The sequence below is a fragment of the Anabrus simplex genome, chromosome 1 (genome assembly GCF_040414725.1).
Source record: "Anabrus simplex isolate iqAnaSimp1 chromosome 1, ASM4041472v1, whole genome shotgun sequence".
In the NCBI taxonomy this organism is placed as follows: domain Eukaryota; kingdom Metazoa; phylum Arthropoda; class Insecta; order Orthoptera; family Tettigoniidae; genus Anabrus; species Anabrus simplex.
The window spans coordinates 985190034-985215546 of NC_090265.1; the positions used below are offsets into that span (position 1 = coordinate 985190034).

The 25513-nt window shown below is 37.8% G+C and overlaps 1 protein-coding gene across 4 annotated transcripts in view; it reads left to right on the plus strand.

Moving 5' to 3' along the window:
* The window catches only part of REPTOR (repressed by TOR), a 152583-nt gene that overhangs the window by 30531 nt on the left and 96539 nt on the right, over nt 1-25513 (plus strand). For all 4 annotated transcript variants that reach the window (XM_067136832.2, XM_067136831.2, XM_067136834.2 and 1 more), the window contains 2 exons: nt 5819-6023; nt 15029-15205. In XM_067136832.2, coding sequence (XP_066992933.2) covers nt 5819-6023; nt 15029-15205 — 382 coding nt within the window. The remainder of the gene's footprint in view (nt 1-5818; nt 6024-15028; nt 15206-25513) is intronic.

Sequence of the window (25513 nt, forward strand, 5' to 3'; positions counted from 1 at the left end):
TATTTCTAAGTTGACCTATGTGGAATTTTTCTCACATTTGATCTGAAAGATAATAAAATTGACATAAATTATATGTATGTATCATGCATTTGTTTCATTAGAGACTATTAGGGATGATGTTTCTAGAAGTAAAAATCTTTAAAGTAGGAACAAGGGAATTAGTAATATACATGGAAATATATCCTCAAGGATTTTCAGTTATAATTTGGCAGTATTGTATCGTGTTCACCGGGTGAAAAATATAATTAAAACGATGTGAAGCAATACCGGAGCAGCGTAGTGGAGAGATCCGTCCTTTTTGCTTGCCAAGGACCCACCAAGCTTGCCCTAGCAGCATTCTTACATATATAGAAGAATGAAAATGGAGGCACTATAAATCTGAGATTTGTGAACATTTATTTGTTTCTATTCACCAGCTTTAGTCAGCCGGGCCAGCTGTCATGAAGACTATTTTCTGTTGCCTGTAATAGATCCTGCATCATGTGTGCCAACAAGGCCGCCATCCTCGTTGAAAATTAAAAACCGAGTAATTTAAAATTGACGTGACATGTGCCCATAAACTTATTTTTGTCACAATTTAGCAAGACTCTGGAGGGGATGCTAGAGGCTTGTTAACCTGGGAGCTTACGCCCCTGAGACTCTCTGCTTTCCTCTCCTTCCCTCCACGCTCAACGCTTACTAACCGGTCCTCACCAATCCAGACCAACGGTCTTTTTGCTGGCCTGGTCTTGTAAAGATAGTCTTGGCAACCTTGTAAAACACACTGTGGCATCGTCCTAGAATTCACAGTTTTTTAAAGGGAGTTTTAAAAATTGTATTTCAGTTGTAAATCTCTATTTTCGCAGGAAATGAATCACAGTTCAAAATACCGATTTAATTTTCATTCATTCTCTGACAAGAGACCACCGGCGTTCTAACTCCTCGATCAGTACTTTAATGATTATTTACATTTTAGCAATATAAATTGTTGAAAGTTCACGACTAATACAGCATTGCAACAAAACAACTTGCCACAGTACATAAACTAATAGGCCTATATATCATCGGTTTCTAACGATTTAAAGATAAGAGGTATAGAACTAAATGAGGCCACAACACTAGTTGCAAATCGAGGATTGTGGCGACGTTTAGTAAATTCTCAGAGGCTTGCAGACTGAATGCTGAAAGGCATAACAGTCTATAATGATAATGTATGTATGTATGTGTGTATATATCATCATCATCATCATCATCATCATCATCATCATCATCATTTCCCAACTCCAGTTTCCCGGGTGTGGTGTACAAGCGCTCGCCATCTCCTTCTGTCTTCATACATCTTCTGATGCTACAATGAAATGCGATCATAGTTCTCAATCACAAAAAAGATGAAAGGAACAAACAAACTTACCTCCTTACAGCAAGTTTGACAGATTCGTAGTGAAATTGGGATCCCCTGTGATCCACTGCTTCAGCCAGTAGGACTTCGACGATTATTCTTTGGGCATTGCCGCAAACACACTTCTTCTTCTCCTCCTCCTCCTACTTCACAATACATCTCAACACATTCTGAACATAAAGTGTACGCATGCAACAGTTCGCATCGAAAGGAAGTTACAGGGCATAGGGGTTGTGCAACATAGTTGGACTTTGACTGGTTCTTGCATATGTCTTGGGAGGTTGGTGGGGTTGAAGACTTAGAGGTGAAATTGTTCCTTGTTTCTCCCGATGGAAATTTCCCTAGAAGTATTTCTGGTAACTTCTGAGAATTCCCATTTTTGTTCGTGCGCTAAACAGATATTGAGAAAAGAGAAGGTAATTCTGTCGAACACACTAGTTACAGTGTAATGCACTGGAAGAAAATCGACTGTTTTAATACAGTCAAAAGGCATCCAATAGGCAATTATACTCCAAATAGGCACAAACCCCTGAAATAGGCATTTATAGGCACAATAAAACCAACGAAATATAGCTAAAAAGACCCTAAAACGGATTTATATCTCAAAAGCCTACGTTTCTGAACACAGGAATAAAATAGGCAAATTCCCGTCTCTAGTAATTACATCCATGACAGTTTCAAGTTGGATATGCTTTGAACATGGATTTTCTTGGTGTATAATGCGGTGCACAAACAGAAGATCATGTTGAACGTTCATTTCTTTTAGATTGTTTTGGGGACGTCCTAGTACTCCTGTATTCTTCCCACACATTGGCAGCTGCCCCATTTGTTGCTATGGACACTAGTTTTTCCTATGGAAGGCCAAAACTCTCCATTGTCACTTCGAGACTTGCAAATATATCAAAACTGCTTGTGGTATGTTTCATTGGCACTATATCTAACAGTTCTTTCCTTGCCACAAGGTCACTGTTTATGGCTCTGATAAAAATAGCAAGTTGGGAAGTGTCATTAATATTCATGCTGTGGTCTATCGCCAGTGAATATGCTATTAAATTCTTTGTGATGCTACATAATTTGACTGTGAAAGTCATTAGCTAGGTCCTTTATTCGTCGCATAATTGTAGAAGAGGATAAGGTAATAGATTGAAAATCTTCCACTTGTTCTGGACACACTGTCTCAGCTGCCAGAAGTACACACTCTTTCACAAATGCACCCTCACTGAAAGTTATCAGAGTATGCCCTATCGGTATAGCAATCTTATAGCTGGCCCGAATAAGCAGGTTCACTGGAATGCATATCCCGCTGTTAAAAATAATGAAATACAACATATTGGTACATAAATAAATCATCTCTGAGGAATTATCAAACTTTATAATACAAACCAATGAGAGAAACTCACTGTATAAAAAGAGCTCAGTAGGATAATATGAAATCAATAGCATAATATGAAATTTACGTACCTCCTCAAATGTGTTGTTTTTAAGTTCTTCTATATTTCATATTGAGTGTTCAGGGTATCTTCCTTAAAGCCAGTGTGGAGAATTTCCGTGATTAAATTGATGTCTACATATTTTTGACATATGTTTCCTGTATCTAGGAAATTTGCAAAAGCAAATTCTGACTTGTATTTGAGTGTTCTGATGTGTTTTGTGTATTTCATTTCAAAATTTCAAACAGTTTGTTCAAACTGGAAGCCCAGTGCCCCAACGTGAACAGTAGGCTCGTGATTATTCGGAGTAATTGGTGGTAGAGGATCCATGGATAATCGGAAACCATAGATAATCTAGAATAAAGTTTAGCACCGGTCCCCTTCAACAGCTAAGCAGACAGGAAGGCACGGGGAGAAGGGAAACGTGCAGTGGGAATCAGAAGGAGGTGAGAGGGGAGGAGGTGCAGAGCTGTGGCACGAGGCAGGCTTAGCATTGGCCATCAGGTATTCATCTCTGTTCGCTCAGAACTTGAAGTGTCGCAACTCTTAGGTCTCTTAGTTAGTGCCGACATTTTTTTTTTTTTTTTTTTTTTTTACGTGTACCTCAGTGTGTTTTCCAAGTTCATCGCGATCGGAGTCTTAACCATTGCCGATGTTTTCTCTTGAGCACACTTGAAATAAGAATTGGTGCTTAGAACTAATGATCAAAGTCTTAAGAACAGAAAAACACCATCTGTTTCTTCATATTATATTTAAAATGGACTTTAAAAATCTTTCCTTAATGTAAAATTGTCCTTGCATTTGGTTAATATAATCCCATTATTCATTATATTCTTGCTGATAACACATATATAATTGTGGAGATAATAGATCCTAATTGAAGAGCGGGGGGGGGGGGGGGTCTCCTCAAAGTTGAAGGAAAAACAACTGCATTGGATTATTATTGGCAACATAGATTGCTGTGGAATGCATAAAATGCAGTATTCAAAATCAGGTGTCCTCTTATTGCTCCATTCAGCTGGCAATTCTCAAGTGATGTGGCCGATCTTGGCGGCCGCTGTTGCTCATCTGATATTGTATCTGTGAAGTTGAAGTTTGTAACTTGTTACCATGGATAATCTGTAAATGTCATTTTACACGATAGGGAATGGAACTTGGAGCACGTTAGTTATACTCTAGAGTATCATTCATGCATTGCAATTGGTGAAATAAATAGTGTTGTTCAAAGACACCTAGGACAATGCCCGAACAAACTGCAAGTTGTGAATGAATTTCTAACAGCAGACTTTTGGAAACATCTAACACAGGGCCTCTCAAACGCCCAAAATCTCACGCGTGCAAATCGAGGCGCAAGAGCTCCGTGCACTGTGCATCGGTCCCGCTCGGCTCGGACCAACACTTCATCTCCAGGCTACTCGGCTAATCTCGGCTCAGATTTGGATCGCTACGGAGCAAGTGAGGAAGAGGGAGACGGGGAGTGAGCGAGATAGGCGTGGGGAAAGAGAGAGACAGCACTATTGCTCCAAATTGAGGAGTGGGGGTCTGCACTCTGGTCAACCATGCGAAGTCGTCTTTTGCACCGTGCACAGTGCATGCACCAGGAGCATGCACCCTGAGAGGCCCTGATCTAACAAATGAGACAAATGCTTACGCAAGTAAATGTCTTGTATCAGCTGCCAAGGATATAAATAGGGTAATGCCATATGAAAAGGAACACTGGTTTCCGTGGATGAAATGAAGGCCAGATTACCTTGAAGTAGTAAAGTATGATGGCAAGAAGAAGTTAAGACCCAAGTGAGGAAGAGGGAGACGGGGAGTGAGCGATACAGGCATGGGGAAAGAGAGAGGCAGTGGAATGGGTGGTGTTGATTCCCATGACCAGACTCGCATCATTCCCCTTGATGAGGAAGTATACAAACAAATATACTTTTACATGCTAGACATGACACTTCTGAATTCCAACATCATTCATCACCGCCTCAACCCTGACAAGAAGCAAGTAGGCTTTACCAGCTTCCGGATCAGTTTGGCCGAACAGCTGTTGGCAAGTGTGACCCTGCCTGACTATCCAAAACGAGGATGCCCAAGCCCTGGGGATACACCACTGAGACTTCAGGGGAGGCACTGGGGACACATTCCAACCAAAATACCCTCAACAACGAAGAAGGTAATCCTATCATGGAGATGCAAAGTTTGTGTGACACGGTGTCTGAGGAAGGAATCTTCATTTGAATGCCACCGGTGCAAGGTGGCGCTGCTGGTATGACTGTTTTTTGATCTGTCATACACATAAAGACTTTACAAAGTACTGTATATCTGACAGTAGTTTGGATATTTCTTCTCATTGGGTTGCTGTAAAGCATGCTTTTTCAGTGTCGGTCATAATATCATGTAAAGTAATGAAAATAAATGGTACACCAGGGCATAAATAAGTTCAATTAAATGGTATGTGAATGGGTTAAATCTCATCAGGCAACCAGATGTTGCATTAAATTTGCCTTCAATCCATAATATCTAGAAAAACGAAAATGGGCCTCTTCAGCACACATTGTGCCAGATAATTGCATGCTTTCTATTTGTTACTATTGAAATCATTCCAACATGGCTATTTCCAGTTTTGCATAAGTAGACATTTTCATAATTTTCCACTTTGACAAACCACTGGATGAGTAATAGCTGCTTGCAGAACTTATTTTGTCTTTGTGTTTCTGGTTATCCTGGATTTTTTCATCCCCACTGTAAGTCAGATAGGCACTACATAGAACTGCCTTCTGTAAGTTTATGCACTATTTCCGGCTTCTGCTCTATCATTAACACTACGTGCAATTGCTGTGTACATCACATGTTTGATGACAGGTAAGAGGCCATGGGGCATTGTCGTTATGTATTGCAATAAATTTTAGTGCTTGGAACTTACCTTGATATATATTTTTTTTCTGTTTTGTGAATCAAAAGTCTACTGTAGTTAACATTAATTTTTTTCTCTCCCCTCTTTTATTTTTATTTTTAGAATCTGTTAGCGATGGTGAAGGAGGGGGTTCAAAGACATCCTTAAGTAAGAAAGAACGATACTTTTGGCAGTATAATGTTCAAGCCAAGGGTCCTAAAGGTCAAAGGCTTGTGCTGAAGACTACATTAGAAGATCCTCATGTTTTGAATGAAGTTACAGATCCAGTGTTCAGCCCCGAGTGTTCTGTAAGAGGAATTAAACACAGGTACGTTAATGTGGACATATATTGTATTATGAAGGTATATGAAAGAGTTGCATATTTTTTCATTTTTTCTATGCCAAAACTCTATTGATACTTGTCAGTAATGGGTCATTTGCTTACGAGATTGAATGAATTAGCTAAATTTCCGCATTGTGTTGTGTAGCTATAGAATGCAACTGAACTGAAGAATGAAAATAAGACTATAAACTTTTTAACGTTTGACGTGTTTCTTGTAACACATTCACTCCCATATCTGACCAAGTTCGGATTAAGTTTCACGTGTAAAGAACACGTGAATTTGTGCCAACTTTTTACATTCAAATGTACGTTATATGACGCGATCTATCAGTATACCGGTAGGTAGCAGGCAGATGAATGTTTTACTACAGCTTGGGTAATTTCCCGCATTGTGCGATATGCGATCTAAATCAACACTTGCCATTCCCAAGGTCTCTGAAGTACGTGGTTGAAATTCAAGTGGCGTTGAGTGATGAAACGGGTAGTCATGGCATTATACTATAGGAGTGATACGAAGTTAAATCCATGTGTATGTTACCTAGCGGGTCAGGGTGACCTCTAAAAATCACTGGGCTGCATGATTAAATACCTGTGGAGGGAGCTGGGAGTGAATGTTTTAATGTAATTAATCTATCTTGGACTTGAAATACAGTAAAATCCAGGTAATCTGAACCCTGCTAATTTGAAATTTTAGATATCCTAACAGAATCTGTGATAGAGGAAAATTAAAATCCCACTTGAAAGGTAGAAGAAGTATTTAATCATAGAACTGTATTTAAAATGATTACAGTTTTTAAGCTAGCAGAATACGACTTCTGTTGCAAAAAAAAAATATATATATGTATTACTGTATTTTACTATATGTACCTGTATCAATATTTTCCTCTTAATTGCATAATTTGAACATTTGGGTGTAAACACACTAACTTTCACTTAACTAGAAAAAAATCAGTAAGTCCTGGTGACCATTGTCAACTGCTATCCTCTCTTGAAAGCAATTCTACCCTGCATTTTCGCATCGTGGGATTTCTTGAACCACTTGTAGGAGGTCATCTTTGTTCAGTGATTGAACGGATGGAGTTTCTTCAAACACAAGACTTAGCTTTAGCTACCTACTGGTTTTTCTACTTTAAAATGGAACTGTTCTCTCCTTCAATTAAGAGTTCATTGAAGCATTTTCCAGTAATATAATTTCATATTTTGTATTTAACCCACCTTATCCAGAGGTTGCAAGATTGAGGTCACATTTGGTGATGAAAAAGATTGCTTTAATTTCTCAATTCACTAGCTGCATATCCAAAAGATGAGGTGGAGCATTGCCAATCAAAAGTAAAGCTTGAGGAGGGAGTCCATTTTCTTTATTGAGCCTTTTAACCATGGGAGCAAATTGTTTCTTAAACTAGTCTTTAAAAAGAGAACACCGTTTATCCAAGCTTTGCTCTGATTTCTGTAATAAACTGGAGGGAGAGTTCTTGTTCATGGGTTTTAGAGTGTGTGTGATTGCAAATTTTCCAATTACCATGAGTGGTAATTTGTTTGTTGCCGTGGCATTGCTATGTGCTAAAGCAGTGAGACGTTTATTCATCTTAAAGCCTGGTGCAGACTGCTCGTCTTTCGAGCAAGATTTCTAGTAGGAAGTGCTTTGAATTGAGTCCAGACTTGTCATTGTTGTAAACTAACGGTGTGGCAAGTAATTTTCTGACAAAAACAATTCTGCAAACTCAATTTTTGTTATTCTTCTGCAGCGGCAACATTGGCTGATAATTTTTCTCCCCTTATCTTCAGTTGTCATATACCATGTCTCTTTTTTCCAATGGTCTAACCAACCCTAGCTAGCAGTAAATGCTGAACCGTCCTTTATAACTTTGTTGAATTGTAATGCCTTTGCTGGAATCAATGTGTTGCTGTTTTAGTCTTTCCTGAGTAACCCATATGAAGGTTGCTTCGTCAGCTTTATCATGCACAGACACGGTAGAGTTGTGATGTTGTTCCAATGTTTTTTCACTAGTGTTACAAAAGTTTTTGATTTTCCCATTTCTCTCCTCCCTTCCTTGTCACTGGCATTGGCTTTTCCAACACTAAATTCATTAGCCAATTTTGTAACACTTTCTCCCTTGTCAAGTCACTTGAAACCTTCCAGTTCTTCTCTTCATGTATGCGAGGTATCTTTCAGTTTGCTTGTTATTTTACTGTATAGTACTACATAACCAAGCCGGCCCCTTGGTTTAGGAGTAGCATGCCAGCTATCCCTATGCCTATACCGCTTTTCACGAGAGTTTAATCCTGATGTAAACAAATAGGCGGAGCACCTTGCCTATGCATGTTGGCATAGACGTAGTTGATTGGAGAAGCAACCGTCGCACTCACTCGACTGTATGTGAGCTCGAAGGAAAATAGTACGTCGCATTAATTTTTATTTTATTTTTGTTTACATTTAGAGAGTTTGGAAGAGTACATAATCAAATTAAAATATGGTTGTCATATATACTGGTGTATATATATATATATATATGGTTTTGATTGAATATTGATTAAATAACGAGAAATGAAGGCACAAGGTGTGGTGTAATACAGGAAGTGTTCTCGTAGTGAGGGAAAGTCCCAAGCTGTACAGTGTGGAAATAAGGTGTTGCATCTTGCAGCAGCAGTCAGTGTCAGTATTCATAGTGAGAGAAATGGAGCGAGATGTAGGACCATCGTGTGAGTGAAGCAGAAAAGAGGAAAACCGCTCTGAAATGACCATAGGCAGTGCATTGTGAATGTGTTGCAATAAACTAAGTGAACAGAATTCAGGTTTAGTCTTTTATTCAGAAGTTCAGATCTTTGCACTGTTGTCATATGCGATGCGGAGCCCTGTACGTCCAAACGCGAGATGTTGACGGGGTGGAGGTCGGTACTACACATTCAACGAATCACAACTCTTTCTTTGGCAGAGGTGTGGACATACCATGTTTACATCAGGATTAAACTCTCGTGAAAAGACATACATGAGGTATTACAATTGAGTTTGAGAATTGGTTATCTTGAAAGATTGCTGTCATGGATGAGGATTTTTGGGTTTCTCAGCTATATTGAATTTCTGATGTATTTTCCATTTGCATCCAATAGTTGTGTGTTTTTCCAAATTACATAAGCCCGTATTCTCTGAAGGTAAGAAGTGTTTCCATATATATAAACTTTTTTCTGTTGGTGATCCTTATATTTTCATATTGCTGATAACTTTTTTTTTAAAGTCAGTAATATTTTACCTCATTGGTGTCCCTTACTTAGACATAGCTGGGTTATAATTGATATGGATCAACTATCTGAGCACTGTAACATTGTACCACAGTTATTTTTCTGGACACTAATATAAATGTCCTTATTTGATAGATTGCCATATGGGTTCCTCAAGCATGCAAAGTATTTGCAATTTGTATTTACCCTGTGTAAGAGCAATGTGGCATATTTTGAGGCTGAAAATGTGACTGTCACTAAACACTACCGCTCAACACGAAATAAATTTCTAATTTCTGAATGGAATACAAGCACAAATAGGGTCCCTTTTTCCATATCACACAACTGTGGCGACACTATACACTATTTCTGAAATAGTGTTTCGTGACAACGGACTTAGCATCGGTAGTCTAGAGGTATGTTTATAGTGTTATAATTTATATTGAAATTGTTGTGTGTTTGACAGACTGGAAAGTTTTAATGTTACAATTTGATAGAATCTGATGATCTTTCAAGAACAAAACATGTCATTCTAATTTAAAGTAGTAGTTTCTTTTCCAGGTATAATCTGTTATAAGTTTTCTTTTTTAGGTATTTTCTACGTTTAATTTCTTTATAAATTAGTTTCGACAGATCGAAAAATTTAAGTAACAGAATAAAACAATTTGAATAGTATTAAATTCCAGGCATCAACATCATGGGTAATGAAATTAAAAACTCGGTAAAAAAAACGTAATAACGTTCCGAATATTTAAGATAGTTACCTAGGAAGAGACTAATTTTCTGCAAGAAGCCGACGCAGGTTTTTCAGAAATAAAACAGTTTGTTGATGAGTGTGATTTAAGTCCTGCTGCAGTACAAGTAGTGGAACTAATACAATCGCTCTTTGAGTTTTAAGTGCTCCGCCATTGCATGGCGCCAGTGTAGGCTGCAGTCACTAATCATACCACAGCTGTCAGTTTTCTTGTATTTAACCAAACACAATACTGTACTGTAGTTGGAAAAGCCAATGTCAGTGACAAGGAAGGAGGAGAGAAATGGGAAAATCAAAAACTTTTGTAACACTAGTGAAAAAACATTGGAACAACATCACAACTCTACTGTGTCTTTGCATAATAAAATTGACGAATTAACCTTCATATGGGTTACTCAGGGAAGACTAAAATGCACTCCTATTAGCAACACATTGATTCCAGCAAAGGCATTAGAACGGAAAATACCTCGCTTACAATTTTCCCTGGTTCGCCTCTTTAGTGATGCCTAGGCCACCTATGACAGTTGTAGTTCAGGAAACAATAAAATACTCAGCATTACGCATTTTTTCATCCTGCAGAACAAAAGGATTTCATTACTAGAAGTGACAGTAGTTCTTTTGGACAATGGAAATCCGGAGAATCTTTCAAGCTCAGAAATCCACTCGCAAACTTTGGAAAGTAACGAAGTACACATCAAGTATGTTCAAGTGTTTCTACCTGTGTTGAAAGACAAATACAGTGTCAGTATAAATGTTCCTTGTGCGTGATATCAAGCATTGAGAGAGTTATAAGTGTGTGATAAATTATTATTATGCCATTCTCTTTTGTTCTCGGTTGTAGTTCCTCAGATGTTCGTAGGAAACTTTTACTTGACCCCAGTCTCTGTGTTGGAGGTGTATGGCCATGCAGGGGTGAGTACTTTCTTGCCCCACTGTAGTCCTCTCCTTGTCTTCAGCTACTTTCCTTCGAATACAAGGTGGAGCAATCCCAGCTAGACAATAGAGTTTGTCAATTGGAGTAGACTTTTAGTAGCCACCAGTCACTAGCCCATATGTCTCGTTGAGGGTCACATCCACCTGTCTGGTATGGGATGATGAATATCAAACAGGACATGCATATTCTCCGGCGGTTGCTAATAGTATTTTATTTTAATTCTGTATGTGGTCTCTAGCATGTATTTTGAATTTAATGTAAACAAGTTCCTTTAAAAATGTCTTCCAGTTTAACAACGTCCGGTATTGCTGTAAATTAGAGAACAAAGCTAGTGGACATATCTGAAATTCAACAGCTTGTAGAGGATTTTCATGAGGCCATGTGTGGTGACAGAAAAAGGAGGAGCATGTTGTTAATGGACTAGATAAAAGGGTGCAACCACTTGTTTATGGAGAAATGTATTTCATACTGACAATGTAGCCAGTAGGCAGATAAATATCACACCTGTGTAGCAACCTGATGTTCATCTTCCTACCTCACTATCTCAAGGACAAGTTTGTTTCCTGGAATTTTATATTATTGTACTTTAGGTCAAACTGTTTTTACACCAAATTCAGCTGATTAAATAGTGCCACACCCAACTTCTGGTTTCCTTGGACATTGTAATAACAAAACCTAGTCTCATAATACTGTATTTACTTGCGTATTAGACCACTTTTCCCCCCCACTTTTACAGCCAAAAATAGTAAAGGGGGGTCCAATGTGTGATAACCTCAAAATTTTGTGCAGTGAACACATTACTTCTAGGTTATGAAGAGCTATAAATTGTACGTGTAAACATTCTATACTATTATTTAACAAACTTAGAATGTATTTAAGTTATACTGGCTAATTTCGTCGGAAGGCAGTATTCCTAAACGTAGAAAGACAATAAATGGTGAACACGACTTTTAGGCCTACGGTACATATAAAAGTCTGTTTTAGTTATTCATATCACGTCATTCGTTACATGTCATTAATTCCTCTGGTGAGGTTGACGTCAGGAAGGGCACGCGGTCGTAAAAACTTGCTACGAAGATTCGTCTCACTTCATACTCGATCCCATAGGAGAAAGGGATAAGGGTATCGTGTTATCATATAATTAAATATTGTCAGTTCAGCAGTAGGCTTACCACACAGTAAACCTGATCACTGCTTTCATTTGAATTATCGCCTTGCGCCGCCAACTTCCCTGTCTTGCTACCGGCGTGTCAGCATTCTGAGTGACGTCATCTTCACTGCTATCTCTCGTCAGTCGCGTCAGCCATGCCTCATTATCTTTGAGCCATGCACTGCAATCAAGAGTATACGAGCTCTCGTCTTTTTGAACCTTTTAAAAATAATTTTGTTCCCGACTATAGAGTCTAAACAGTGTAAATTTATTTCCAGATGGTCTCTGATATTCCCAGTTGGTGTATATGTAGCAGAAGCCACTCCTTCCGAATAAAGTTGTACTGTAGAAGACATGTCAAACCATCAGCTGGTAACTAGCGTATGTTACGAGTTGTACTTCTGAATGTAATGCATAGTAACTGGAAAAACTGCGGCTGTTGAAACACAGACCCTTATTTTTAAGTACATTTCATGCTTGTTCTCTACATTTATCACATCAGGATTTGCGTAAACAGCTGTCCACAAGATCAGACAGACCACATTGTTTAGGTTAGGTATATTATCGCCCTGATAGTGCCGAAAGTTTGACAGAAAAAATAAATAACTGGAAAATATACAGCATTTATGGATATCTACAGGTGTGGCGGTAATGCGTTTTATTATCATGTTTAATTTCATACATTCGTTGCCTCTTTTTTTATTAACGCATACCCTTGTATGTTTTGTTTGGCATCTCCAAAAATCGTTTAAAGTACGTGGGGACATAAAATTATTATTATTATTATTATTATTATTATTATTATTATTATTATTATTATTATTATTATTATTATTATTATTATTATTTGTTAGGTACGTTGGCGACTAAACCAATCGTTTTAATTGGATAGCTTTTATCATGTTTTAAACTTACTTCTCTCCTAATATATACCTATATTGGCCCAAGTTATGAGATAAACGACCATTTTGTTAATTATCTCGCCTGCTGTATAAATAGCAACAACTGCGAATATTTCTCAACTAAAGTAAACTCGTTTTCTCATCCCGAGGTGGTACAGCTCTTTTTAGACTCAACCCCAGTGGAGGGGAGTTACATGTACCGCTTTTACTGCATATCAACGTTCCTGCCATTCGTAAATCTCTGGCAGTACGGTACCGGGAATCGAAGTCAGACTCCCGAAAACAGCAACTATTTGTGCTATTACGCTGGCGGACAATTTTATCTACAAAACACAGACATATAGCACGACTGATGCATGCTTGCAATGCGCGGGTTGGACACGAAGCTAGGCCTATTCATCTATTTGTGCGACGTCATCAGAGCTGCAGTAGACCTACGCTACAGAGGCGGACATTTCTGAACTACGAAACACAGATGTACCGCATGGATTCGACACGTTTTCATTGTGTAGGTCGTACAGAAGAAACTATTCACAAATTTGTGCGATGTCTTCAGAGCTGCATTAAGACTTGTACCCGCTTCGAAGCGGAATCGTCGTCGTTCTCTGACGAATTACGTTGGGGAGTCTTATAGGCGAGATTAATTTTTTTTCATTTTCTTCGTCTGGAAAAGCCGTAGGGGGGGGGGTCTAATACACGAGTAAATACGGTATACAGTTCTTAGGAACGAACGTAAATGTAATTTGAAGCACAATATTTCATTCTATTCTGTTCAAATAGTTCTGAAACAGTCACTGTTTGGTATTTCCATTTTCTAGTGTATTCCTTGACTGAAGGCTTTCAGCAAAAATCAGGGGAGATGGGAAATGTTGAAGACAATTTTTCATATCACTTAGTCGCTATCACTGAATATTTGTGAAGATTCATGCAGACTGTAAATTAAATCTCTTTATTGGTCGACTATCCATATTGCTACGCAGGTTATGTTCCGGAAGTTTTCCTGTAGCATATTTAATTTGAGAAAAAATAAACACACACAAATATTATATAAATCCTACCTACTTCACTAACAATTTTCATTAGAAGTATCTGATACTGCCTTTGAAAGTTCAGGGAATTCCTGAAGGATTTGTATCTGTGGAATGTTGTATTGAAGGGGAAAGCTTGTTTTCTGACATCCACTCATCTCCAAGAGCCTAAGTAATTGAGATTGTAAATTTTATATTTTTCATTATTTTTCTATTGGAATTTTCCATGTATGCAACACTGCAAGTTAGAGACTCTGAGCATGATCACATTTCTTGACACCTAAAGGGTTAAATGACATCTAGCTCAGATATTAATTTTGGTACATGTTTCATATATTTAGTACTCAGCACGAAGGCTGGTTGGATCCTCAAAAGCTTTGTCATCAACTGTCATAGGTGACCTAGGCATCACTGAAGAGGCGCACCAGGGAAAATTGTAAGTGAGGTATTTTCTGTTGCTTTCTTCACTGAGCCAGAAGTTGCTATTACATATCGGTCTGCCAAGTTCACTGAAATGCATGCACCAACCGACTGTATTAGTGACATTTTCACACATTCTAATAAGAGACTGTGTGCGTAAGGAATGGCATTGCTAACATCGTTCATACCTCATACCTTGGTAAAGCTAAGTATGAGACTGACACAGGTCATTGAAAATAATAAATTTGTTCTAGCCCATATCGAAAGACACAGTGCACTGTAAACGCTAGGTCTCTTCAGCAAATGTGGTTTGATACATCACCTTGGCAATTTCTAAATTACATTTCCTGCTCTTCAGTGTTCATACAATTTCCTAGAGAGAACTCTTTCCCTTGCTGTTCAGTTGCAGAATTCCTATAATAAAAAATAATGTGTTTATCAGTGTACCTTAATGTAGTAGATTCTGTGCAGTTATTGTACAAGAATATTATGATAGGTACATTTTGTTAATCTTATGTTCCTGCATGAATATAAATGTATATATTTCATTGAACATGCTTGATGAATCATTGTTAATATTTTTCAGTGGTAAAGCAAGAAAGGGAGACGGTAATGATTTGACTCCAAATCCTCGTAAACTGTGCAGCATTGGCAAAGAACTGGAGAAACTTAGCAGGATTATTAATGATATGACACCTGTCAGTGAACTTCCCTTCAATGTGAGACCTAAGTCTCGCAAAGAGAAGAACAAACTAGCTTCAAGGTATGTTGACATATTCCTTTTGTTTTGTTCTCTTTCATCATTTTACATATGGTAGTATCAACCATCACTAAATACATAGATACATATTGTAAAAATAGCTGTAGTACCCGTAATTGATGGAACAATCGCTTAGCATGTGCATGATTTCATGTTTGTCCACCCATTATATTGTTCCTCTGATTTTGAGACATGCCTCTACCTGTGAGCGGCTTGTTGTGACGTACTCGCTTCTGTGCTCTCTGTGGCCCTTTGCACTTTAATATATATATTTTTGCATTATTGCTGATCTTGATGTGATCTTTTCCTTCCTGTATAAAAGAAACCAAGGTATATGGTTAATATTGAAAAACTACTGAGAGATGTACAAAACCATTAAAAAATTGCCAGAACGATCTCCATAGCAACTCTCATTTAACAGTCTCTAGAGTTAGTCGCCGGCTCTTGCACTTAACCTTGCATTTTCTTTTTTAAATAACTGTTAGGATCTTCTGTATGCTGAAACAAATTTTGAGTAATAAATTTATACCTGAAAAGAAGACATTATGATAACAGAATTAATTAGAATTTCAATTAACTTGCCAATGCACTATGAGAAACTTCATCTCTTTTGTAAAAGTTGAAGCTTGCTAGGCTATCAGATGATATGGATATATATTCCCTTAGGGAACCAAAATTATTTGTCCCGAATGAATACATTTATAATACCAATATAATGGGTCCGTTATTGGAGATTATAAATTTTCCAGCTAACTCATTCCTGTTGCCAGCCTTTCACCCCAGTGTGCTAATTAGGGCTCGTCAGTTGGTAAATAGCATGCATACCAAGTGCATTGGCATTGCACTTCTCTTTAAATACAGTGGAACCTCGATTATCCGTTCCCGGAAAATACGTTTTCCCGGGATATGCGTTCAAATTACGTGGTCCCGCGAGCATGGTAATTAAATCACGTTGTAAAAGTCCCGCATTATCCGTTCCTCGAAGAAACGATTTCCCGGATCAACCGTCCAGAAATCCCAGTCCCATCAACACTAAATCCTCGACCAATCGTTTTTTAATAAACTGTATCTCACGAAAGGACGGCTATGGCATATTTATGGATCTTGGCGTTAATGCCCCGTCATTGCGATAATTAAAGCAAGTACTGTACCGGTATTGGAAAAGCGATCGGCGGTGAACTTGCATAAGGGACCATCTTAGCATCGCATTCGGGTGCTATTGTTTACAGAATCTCGGAAAATCATAAAGCAGAGAGTGGCCACAACAATTGCAAGGAGACACGGCGCATTTCGAGAGCTCTGCTCGAAGACTGAACAAGTTTCGTCAAATGTTCGCACTTATAAAACGTCAAAACGTTAAAAATTAAATAATTGAAAAAGAGGTTCAACCTATTCAATACATAAGAGAAAGAAATGTAGTGATTACATTCTTATTTAATAGTAATTAAAAATGGGACCGGTTTCGACCCTAGTCCAGGTCATCGTCAGCCGTTCAAAACATAAAAAACATGAAAAACAATGCGCATGAAAAAGAAAAAAATTAAGTGAACTCTGGATTGGTATAAGATGAAATATAAATTGATGATGGGGGTAGAAATTGTGAGTCACTTAAAAGAAAAACAGTACGTAATATTATGAATGGTAGTACGGCACACGCAATGATAGGTAAAGTCTCGCAATGTTTATGAATAGTGGAGAACTGTCAAATGGGTAAGTTTTTACACTCTGTCAGGTACAAAGTCACAACACTATCGAACAACCTATGAAGATCCATAAATATGTTGAAGTCGCAGACGAATCGATTTATAGAAGCAAACTGCCAGCTCCCGGTGATCAGCGCGGCACTTTCAGGGTTATGTGCTGTGGTCTCGAATGCCAAAGTAGAATGGAGAATATCCTGAAGATCCAGTATTTGCCTCGGTTGCAGGAAGTTAAGTACGTATATATAGAAATATACAACGCAATTCAGTATAATTAAATGAGTAATTGTGCTCCTGCTGAGTTCTTGGAAAACAGTTGACTTGAAAAAACAATTGTAAAGAGAAAAAATATAATAAAAAGTGCAATATCGGAAAACAAATGAAAACATGTATGCACAGTGCGCTATTTATTAAATTGAAAAAATTTAGGTCATGATTGAAGTAGTCGAAGTTGGCGCAAGACAGGAGTTAAAATTTGAGTGAGGAGAACCGAAATGAAGGTAGGTGTGTTTTTTTTTTTTTTTTTTTTTTTAATATGTAGAAAAGGTAGAATAAATTAAAAGAGGAAGAGTGATAGTGAAATAAGAGAAGAATAAAAGAAATTGAAGTTGAGGAAGGATAAGATAGGGAAATGAAGGAGGGGTAGTTTAGGGTGGGTTAGGAGGGTGGGTTATTGGAGGTAGAAAATGTGGGTGGGAACTTTGTAAGGCATGGAAAATAGAATTGGGGTTTTGGAATTTGGAATTTTTGAGAAGAAGAATTAGGAAGTCGAAAAGGATGTTGGGTTTTTCAGAAATGTCGTTTAAATTGAAATTAGGGTTGAAGTACTGGTCAAGGTGGATAAAGCAATTTTCAGTAATGTTTAAGAGGGGGCCTTTGTTAATGATTTTAAGTATTTTCATGGCATTGTCAATACTGGTGAAACTATGCTTGGAGTCTTGTATGTGCTGTCCTATGGCAGAGAATCTGTTGTATTTAATGGCGTTGACATGTTCAGAGTACCCGATATTGAAGTTGTGGCCAGTTTGTCCGACGTAGGAGGAATTGCAGTTGTTGCATTTGAATCTGTATACACCAGATTTAGAAAAAGCATTAGACTTATTTAGAGATTTAGAGTTGTGTAAGATATCAAAATTTCTATTGTTACTTCTAAAATAAATTTTCATATTATGTTTTTTTAAAATTTTAGTTATTTTATAAGCATCCTGAGTGAAAGTGAAGGTGGAAAAAGCAGTTGGTTTTATTATGTCTTTAGATAAAGTGGTTTTTGGACGGTGTTTGAATTTGTTGATGATGCGGTTTATGAAGGAGTTGTTAAAGCCATTGAATTTAGCAATGTTGCGGATGGTGTTTAATTCGTTATTTAAATCTTTTTTGGACATAGGGGTGTTCAAGGCACGAAAAATTAAGCTGTTATAAGTAGCACGTTTATGAGCTTGAGGGTGCGAAGAATCTTGTCGTATTGTGGTTGCTGTTTGGGTTGGTTTTCTGAAAATTTTGTAAGATAAAGAAGAAGGATGTCTAGTGATAGTTAGGTCTAGAAAATTAAGAGTTTGGTTGTGTTCTGATTCAAGGGTGAATTTAATGTTAGAGTCTAAGTTGTTGAGATGAAGAAGTGTAGAGGCTGCGTTGGTTGATTCCTCATTTAAAATTACTAATGTGTCATCGACATATCTGGCCCATAAGGGGATGTTGGAGAAATTATTATTATTATTATTATTATTATTATTATTATTATTATTATTATTCATTCTTGTGCTTTCTAAGAAGTCGAGGTAAATTTCAGCAAGAATGCCAGAAGCTGGTGAGCCCATAGCCAAGCCATCTTGTTGATAAATGGTGTTGTCAAAGGTAAAATAATTATTGTTGAGAACTAATTTTAAAATAGACATGAAGTCTTGCATTTCAAGTTTACTTAGGTTACTGAATTTGTTCAGGTTGTTGTTTATAATGGGGAATAATTTTGAAATTGGAATACTAGGGTACATGTTTACAATGTCAAAAGAATGGAGAGAAAAATTTGTTTGGATTTCAATATTCTTTAATTTGTTGATTAGATCAGAAGTGTTTTTGATAGATTTGTTGGATAAAAATCGATAATTTTTTAGTAAAAATGTTTGGATGAATTTAGAAGTATTGTATAGGGGACTGGGTCTGTAATTGATTATTGGACAGATGGGAATGTTAGTTTTGTGAATTTTAGGGAGGGCTTTAGCAGTGGGTAGTCCTGGGTTCATATTTATTAAGTTTTTTCTTGATCTGTGAGGAGAAAGGAAGCGTTTTTTAAAGTACATTTGAGTAGGCGTTGGATTTTTGTGGTTGGGTCTTTTTTTACTATAGAAAAAGAAGGGTCACTGAAAAAATTTTTGGTTTTATCTAAGTAGTCAGTTTTTTCCATTGACAGTAGTGTTGGCTTTATCACTAGACATCCTTCTTCTTTATCTTACAAAATTTTCAGAAAACCAACCCAAACAGCAACCACAATACGACAAGATTCTTCGCACCCTCAAGCTCATAAACGTGCTACTTATAATAGCTTAATTTTTCGTGCCTTCAACACCCCTATGTCCAAAAAAGATTTAAATAACGAATTAAACACCATCCGTATCATTGCTAAATTCAATGGCTTTAACAACTCCTTCATAAACCGCATCATCAACAAATTCAAACACCGTCCAAAAACCACTTTATCTAAAGACATAATAAAACCAACTGCTTTTTCCACCTTCACTTTCACTCAGGATGCTTATAAAATAACTAATATTTTTAAAAAACATAATATGAAAATTTATTTTAGAACTAACAATAGAAATCTTGATATCTTACACAACTCTAAATCTCTAAATAAGTCTAATGGTTTTTCTAAATCTGGTGTATACAGATTCAAATGCAACAACTGCAATTCCTCCTACGTCGGACAAACTGGCCACAACTTCAATATCAGGTACTCTGAACATGTCACCGCCATTAAATACAACAGATTCTCTGCCATAGGACAGCACATACAAGACTCCAAGCATAGTTTCACCAGTATTGACAATGCCATGAAAATACTTAAAATCATTAACAAAGGCCCCCTCTTAAACATTACTGAAAATTGCTTTATCCACCTTGACCAGTACTTCAACCCTAATTTCAATTTAAACGACATTTCTGAAAAACCCAACATCCTTTTCGACTTCCTAATTCTTCTTCTCAAAAATTCCAAATTCCAAAACCCCAATTCTATTTTCCATGCCTTACAAAGTTCCCACCCACATTTTCTACCTCCAATAACCCACCCTCCTAACCCACCCTAAACTACCCCTCCTTCATTTCCCTATCTTATCCTTCCTTAACTTCAGTTTCTTTTATTCTTCTCTTATTTCACTATCACTCTTCCTCTTTTAATTTATTCTACCTTTTCTACATATTAAAAAAAAAACAAAAAAAACACACCTACCTTCATTTCGGTTCTCCTCACTCAAATTTTAACTCTTGCCTTGCGCCAACTTCGACTACTTCAATCATGACCTAAATTTTTTCAATTTAATAAATAGCGCACTGTGCATACATGTTTTCATTTGTTTTCTGATATTGCACTTTTTATTATATTTTTTCTCTTTACAATTGTTTTTCCAAGTCAACTGTTTTCCAAGAACTCAGCAGGAGCACAATTACTCATTTAATTATACTGAATTGCGTTGTATATTTCTATATATACGTACTCAACTTCCCGCAACCGAGGCAAATACTGGATCTTCAGGATATTCTCCATTCTACTTTGGCATTCGAGACCACAGCACATAACCTTGAAAGTGCCGCGCTGATCACCGGGAGCTGGCAGTTTGCTTCTATAAATCGATTCGTCTGCGACTTCAACATATTTATGGATCTTCATAGGTTGTTCGATAGTGTTGTGACTTTGTACCTGACAGAGTGTAAAAACTTGCCCATTTGACCGTTCTCCACTATTCATAAACATTGCGAGACTTTACCTATCATTGCGTGTGCCGTACTACCATTCATAATATTACGTACTGTTTTTCTTTTAAGTGACTCACAATTTCTACCCCCATCATCAATTTATATTTCATCTTATACCAATCCAGAGTTCACTTAATCTTTTTCTTTTTCATGTGCATTGTTTTTCATGTTTTTTATGTTTTGAACGGCTGACGATGACCTGGACTAGGGTCAAAACCGGTCCCATTTTTAATTACTATTAAATAAGAATGTAATCACTACATTTCTTTCTCTTATGTATTGAATAGGTTGAACCTCTTTTTCAATTATTTAATTTTTAACGTTAATACTTTCAATACGGAACAATGAAATTTTTATGTTTAAATTATAAAACGTCCGCATTATGTCCAGGGGTTAGATGTTTATATTTTTACATTTTTTTTTTCGATCGTACTGCCGAACAGGTTTTCTGCACTTTGTTCAGGGCACTGTAGAGTAACTGTGCTTTCAGGCAGGAATCGAAACTGCTCCTTCTTAACACAAATTCAGTATTTTTGATATTATAGTACATGATTATGTTAGCGAGACCAGAACAGATGTTGCACCTTACATTAAAAAAAAAAATCCATGGGAGGTCTTGGGATTGCCTATTACTGTTTAGGTCATAATGTAAGACTGGGAATTTTACTTTTCCGTGTTAAAATACCAAAACCCGCCGTCGTTTTATTTGCGTACGTCACATTTAAATAGTTGGTATCATTTCCAACTCGTACTGACATGTGCAGCGAGCGCGCTTTCCAGATGACCTCAAGGTCACGAATAACCATAATTTCTGAAGTTTTGATGATATTTCTTTTATCTTTCCAATTTGATTGGGTTTGTGACGGGCAGAATTGAATATAATGTATTAGAGAACTTTTAAGAATCGATACTTACATTCGAAACCGTGTTTTCGAGTTCATCATAACCTTTAAAAGTCGATGTAGGCCTAATTTGCACGGTACGATATTTCCAGAAACTGACTACGAACAGTATACCGGAGACCAAATTACAATGAACGATTAAGAAATGATGGGATTTTGCCATTATATTGGGTGCTTTTGTATCTAATGTGCTTTATTTTATTAGATGAGAGAATTAAAAACTGCTTGTGGTCGATTGTCGTTTGACTTGGCGTTATTAGATTTTTCGAACTGTTTGGCTAGCCTAATCAATGTTTCTGAATTGAAAGAAGTTTTTACGGGAAACTGACGAAGATTCCCCTGTAAAACTGAATATAAAGTATCGAGATTTTGAACTCGCTTACCGGTAATTAATGCGGCTTCGCGGTCTAACATGCCTGCCTCTCATCCAGAGGGCCCGGGTTCGATTGCGACCAGGTCAGGCAATTTTATCTGGATATAAGTCTGGTTCCAGGTCCACTCAGCCTACGTGATTACCGTATTTCACGGCATAATCGTCGCCACCGCGTAATCGTCGCATCCTTTATTTTCAATACAAAAATCGGACTTTAAACCTTTAATTACATAATCGTCGCACGTCCAAATTTTGTTCACTAATCTGGTTAAAAGGTAAATGGAACTGCAACGTAAGTTGCACATGAATGCGCAATTTAAATACGTGTATGGTTTATGGGCAATTTGGCAACACAGTCACGTTTGCGACATGTTGCACAACGTATAAATAAATAATACCGGTATACTGTATGTACGACGCATGGCTTACCGGTAGACCATCGGCAGTTTGACAACGTGGTCGCGAGACAGTGTACTATTTATTAACCACCTACATATTATGAGTTCCCATTTGAAATACGTAAGGCTGTAAGATATCGCTTATCGGCAACGTCGCCAGGAAATACCGGCTAGGTAGGTTGAATGGACCTCGAACCAGCCCTCAGATACAGGTAAAATTCCCTGACCCGGCCGTGAATTTAACCCGAGGCCTCCGTGTAAGAGGCAAGCACGCTATCCCTACACCATGGGGCCGGCTCCTGTGTTATTGCGCACGAAGTGAAATCCAAGACGATAACGCAGATTTCCACGGAATTATTCAGCCGAATTATTTACGATGTCTCGGTTGTCATCGCTAGACTCTTATCTTACTACTACGTCATAAGTGTCCGGGCATGGGATGAAAACTTTTATCCAAGCAGTCAAGATAATTATTATCCAATGCTATTAAAGTTTTATTTTATAAACTCGTAGTAATGTAATGTAAAATCATCAATAACTGGGAAGAAATATTAACCTAATTACCGTATGTTTAAAAGAAATTGAAAAAAATGAATGTTTGTTACTGACGTCTCGGAATACAGTCAACTATACAGTAGATCTACACCGCGCTAGCTAGAGCTCCGGTTTGCGAGGTTTGCGCAAGCGCAGTAGTGTGTCGCAACCAACGAGCTAAACTGATAAATTGTTGCATGCTTCCTTGCTGCCTAACAGTATTGGCTGCTCTGGAATGGACAGATCACAGATGCTTTTATTTGTTTCAGATTTACGTGATTACTGTAGACATGTGTGCGTGAGAATTTAAGTTTTTAATTTGTGTTTTGGGTGTTTGCAGAAATAATTTGTTTTAATAGTGAACAATTACGGAAAGTCATTTATATCGCAAAACATTAACGTGTGAAGCATTTATAAGCGATTATGGATAAATATAGAAACTATTCTGCGGGCTTCAAGCTAAGCGTAATTGCCTTCGCTGAACAGCACGGGAACAGAGCTGCAGAAAGAAAATTTTCTGTGAGTGACAAGTTGGTGCGTGACTGGCGGAAAGTAAAAAAACAAGCTAAAAAGCACAAACCCTTCTAGACGCCCGTTTAGAGGTCCTAAAACAGGGAAGTTTCCTATAATTGACGAAGAAGTGTTTAGGTACGTCAGTGAAATACGTAACAATGGCTGCAGTGTATCATATGAAATGTTACAAATTAAGGGACAGGAGGTAGCGCGCAAACACAACATACCGGTAACTCAGTTTAAGGCGACTCGTGGGTGGATTAAGGGGTTCATGCGACGACACAATCTGTCAGTGCGAAGGAGAACAACACTAAGCCAAAAGTTGCCTGCTGATTACACCTACAAGATTGTAAATTTTCACCGATTTGTCATACGTTTGCGCAAGGAAACTTCGTACTTGCTTTCTCAAATCGGTAATGCCGATCAGACTTCAATCTTTTTTGATATGCCTCACAACAGCACTATTGTGCTAAAAGGATCACGGAGTGTATTAATGAAAACCAGCGGTAGTGAGAAGTTGCGATGCACGGCAATGCTAGCCATTACAGCTGACGGGAGAAAGTTGCCGTCTTACATCATTTTCAAGAGGAAAACGATGCCTAAGAATATACAGTTTCCCCGTGGAATTCATGTACGAGTGCAACCAAAGGGTTGGATGGACGTAGAACTCATGCTGGATTGGGTTAAAACTGTGTGGAATAGAAGACCTGATGCACTACTAAAACAACCAGCTCTGCTTGTTCTAGATAGTTTCCGAGGTCACCTCGTGAACGAAGTGAAGCAAATTCTCACTACAAATAAGACACGACAGATAGTCATTCCTGGTGGCCTAACATCTGCGTTGCAGCCACTAGACGTATGTGTTAATAAACCCTTTAAAGACCGTTTACGTCGATTTTACAACGAGTGGATGATGAGCGGCGATCAGCAATTGACGCCCGCCGGAAATATCAGGCGTCCACCCTTGGACTTGTTATGCTCGTGGGATCTTATACCACCTGAACTAGTCTCCAAGAGCTTCAAAAGGACTGGGATTTCGAATGCACTAGACGGTTCCGAAGATGACGCAGTGTGGCAGGGAGACGAAGAATCTGATACTGGTATTAACAGAGGCGAGGACGGCGCATCAGATAGCGAAACCTGCGATAGCGACACCGAAGATTTGGAATAAATTGCGTACCGGTAAGTCCGCATTTCACAACAAAGCGATAATTTTTTGCAAGTGTAATATTTTAACTTTAATACTCAAATTAATGACAAATTAACTTAATACGTTAATTTTTATTTTCAGGTTGGAAAAACGTTCGCCGAATTGTTGCGAAAAATTATGAATTTTGTTTTAGACTATTTTAATTATTTTGATGTATAAACGCGAGTATTATGTGCATCTTAAATTTGTATCAAATACAATTTAGTTATAAATACATTTTTTGAGTAATACAAATACTGGTATTAAATATTCATCGTATAATGGTCGCACCCTACAATTTTTTTCGAAAATTTTGGTATAAAAAGTGCGACGATTATGCCGTGAAATACGGTACCTTTAATTGTGGAGCTATTTAATGGTGAGATGGCGATCCCGATCTAGTGAGCCAGGAATATCGGCCGAGAGCATTCGTCGCACTGACCATGCGCACCGCGTAATCTGCAGGCCTTCGGGCTGATCAGCGGTCGCTTGGCAGGTAAAGTTCCACTGGGGCTGTAGTTTGGTTTGGTTTAGGAGTTTTTGTAAGATTATAATTATACATATTTCATTTTTGTGATGTTTAGCCAAATTGTTGATGGTTTTCATTCATTCCCGAATTTTCCGTTTTCCCGTGTTGTACGTTTTATTTTCATGGTCCCTTGAAAAACGGAGAATCGAGGTTTCACTGTAGCCTATGCATTTGGCCTCCACAGTATGTACCAGCCATGCATCTTGG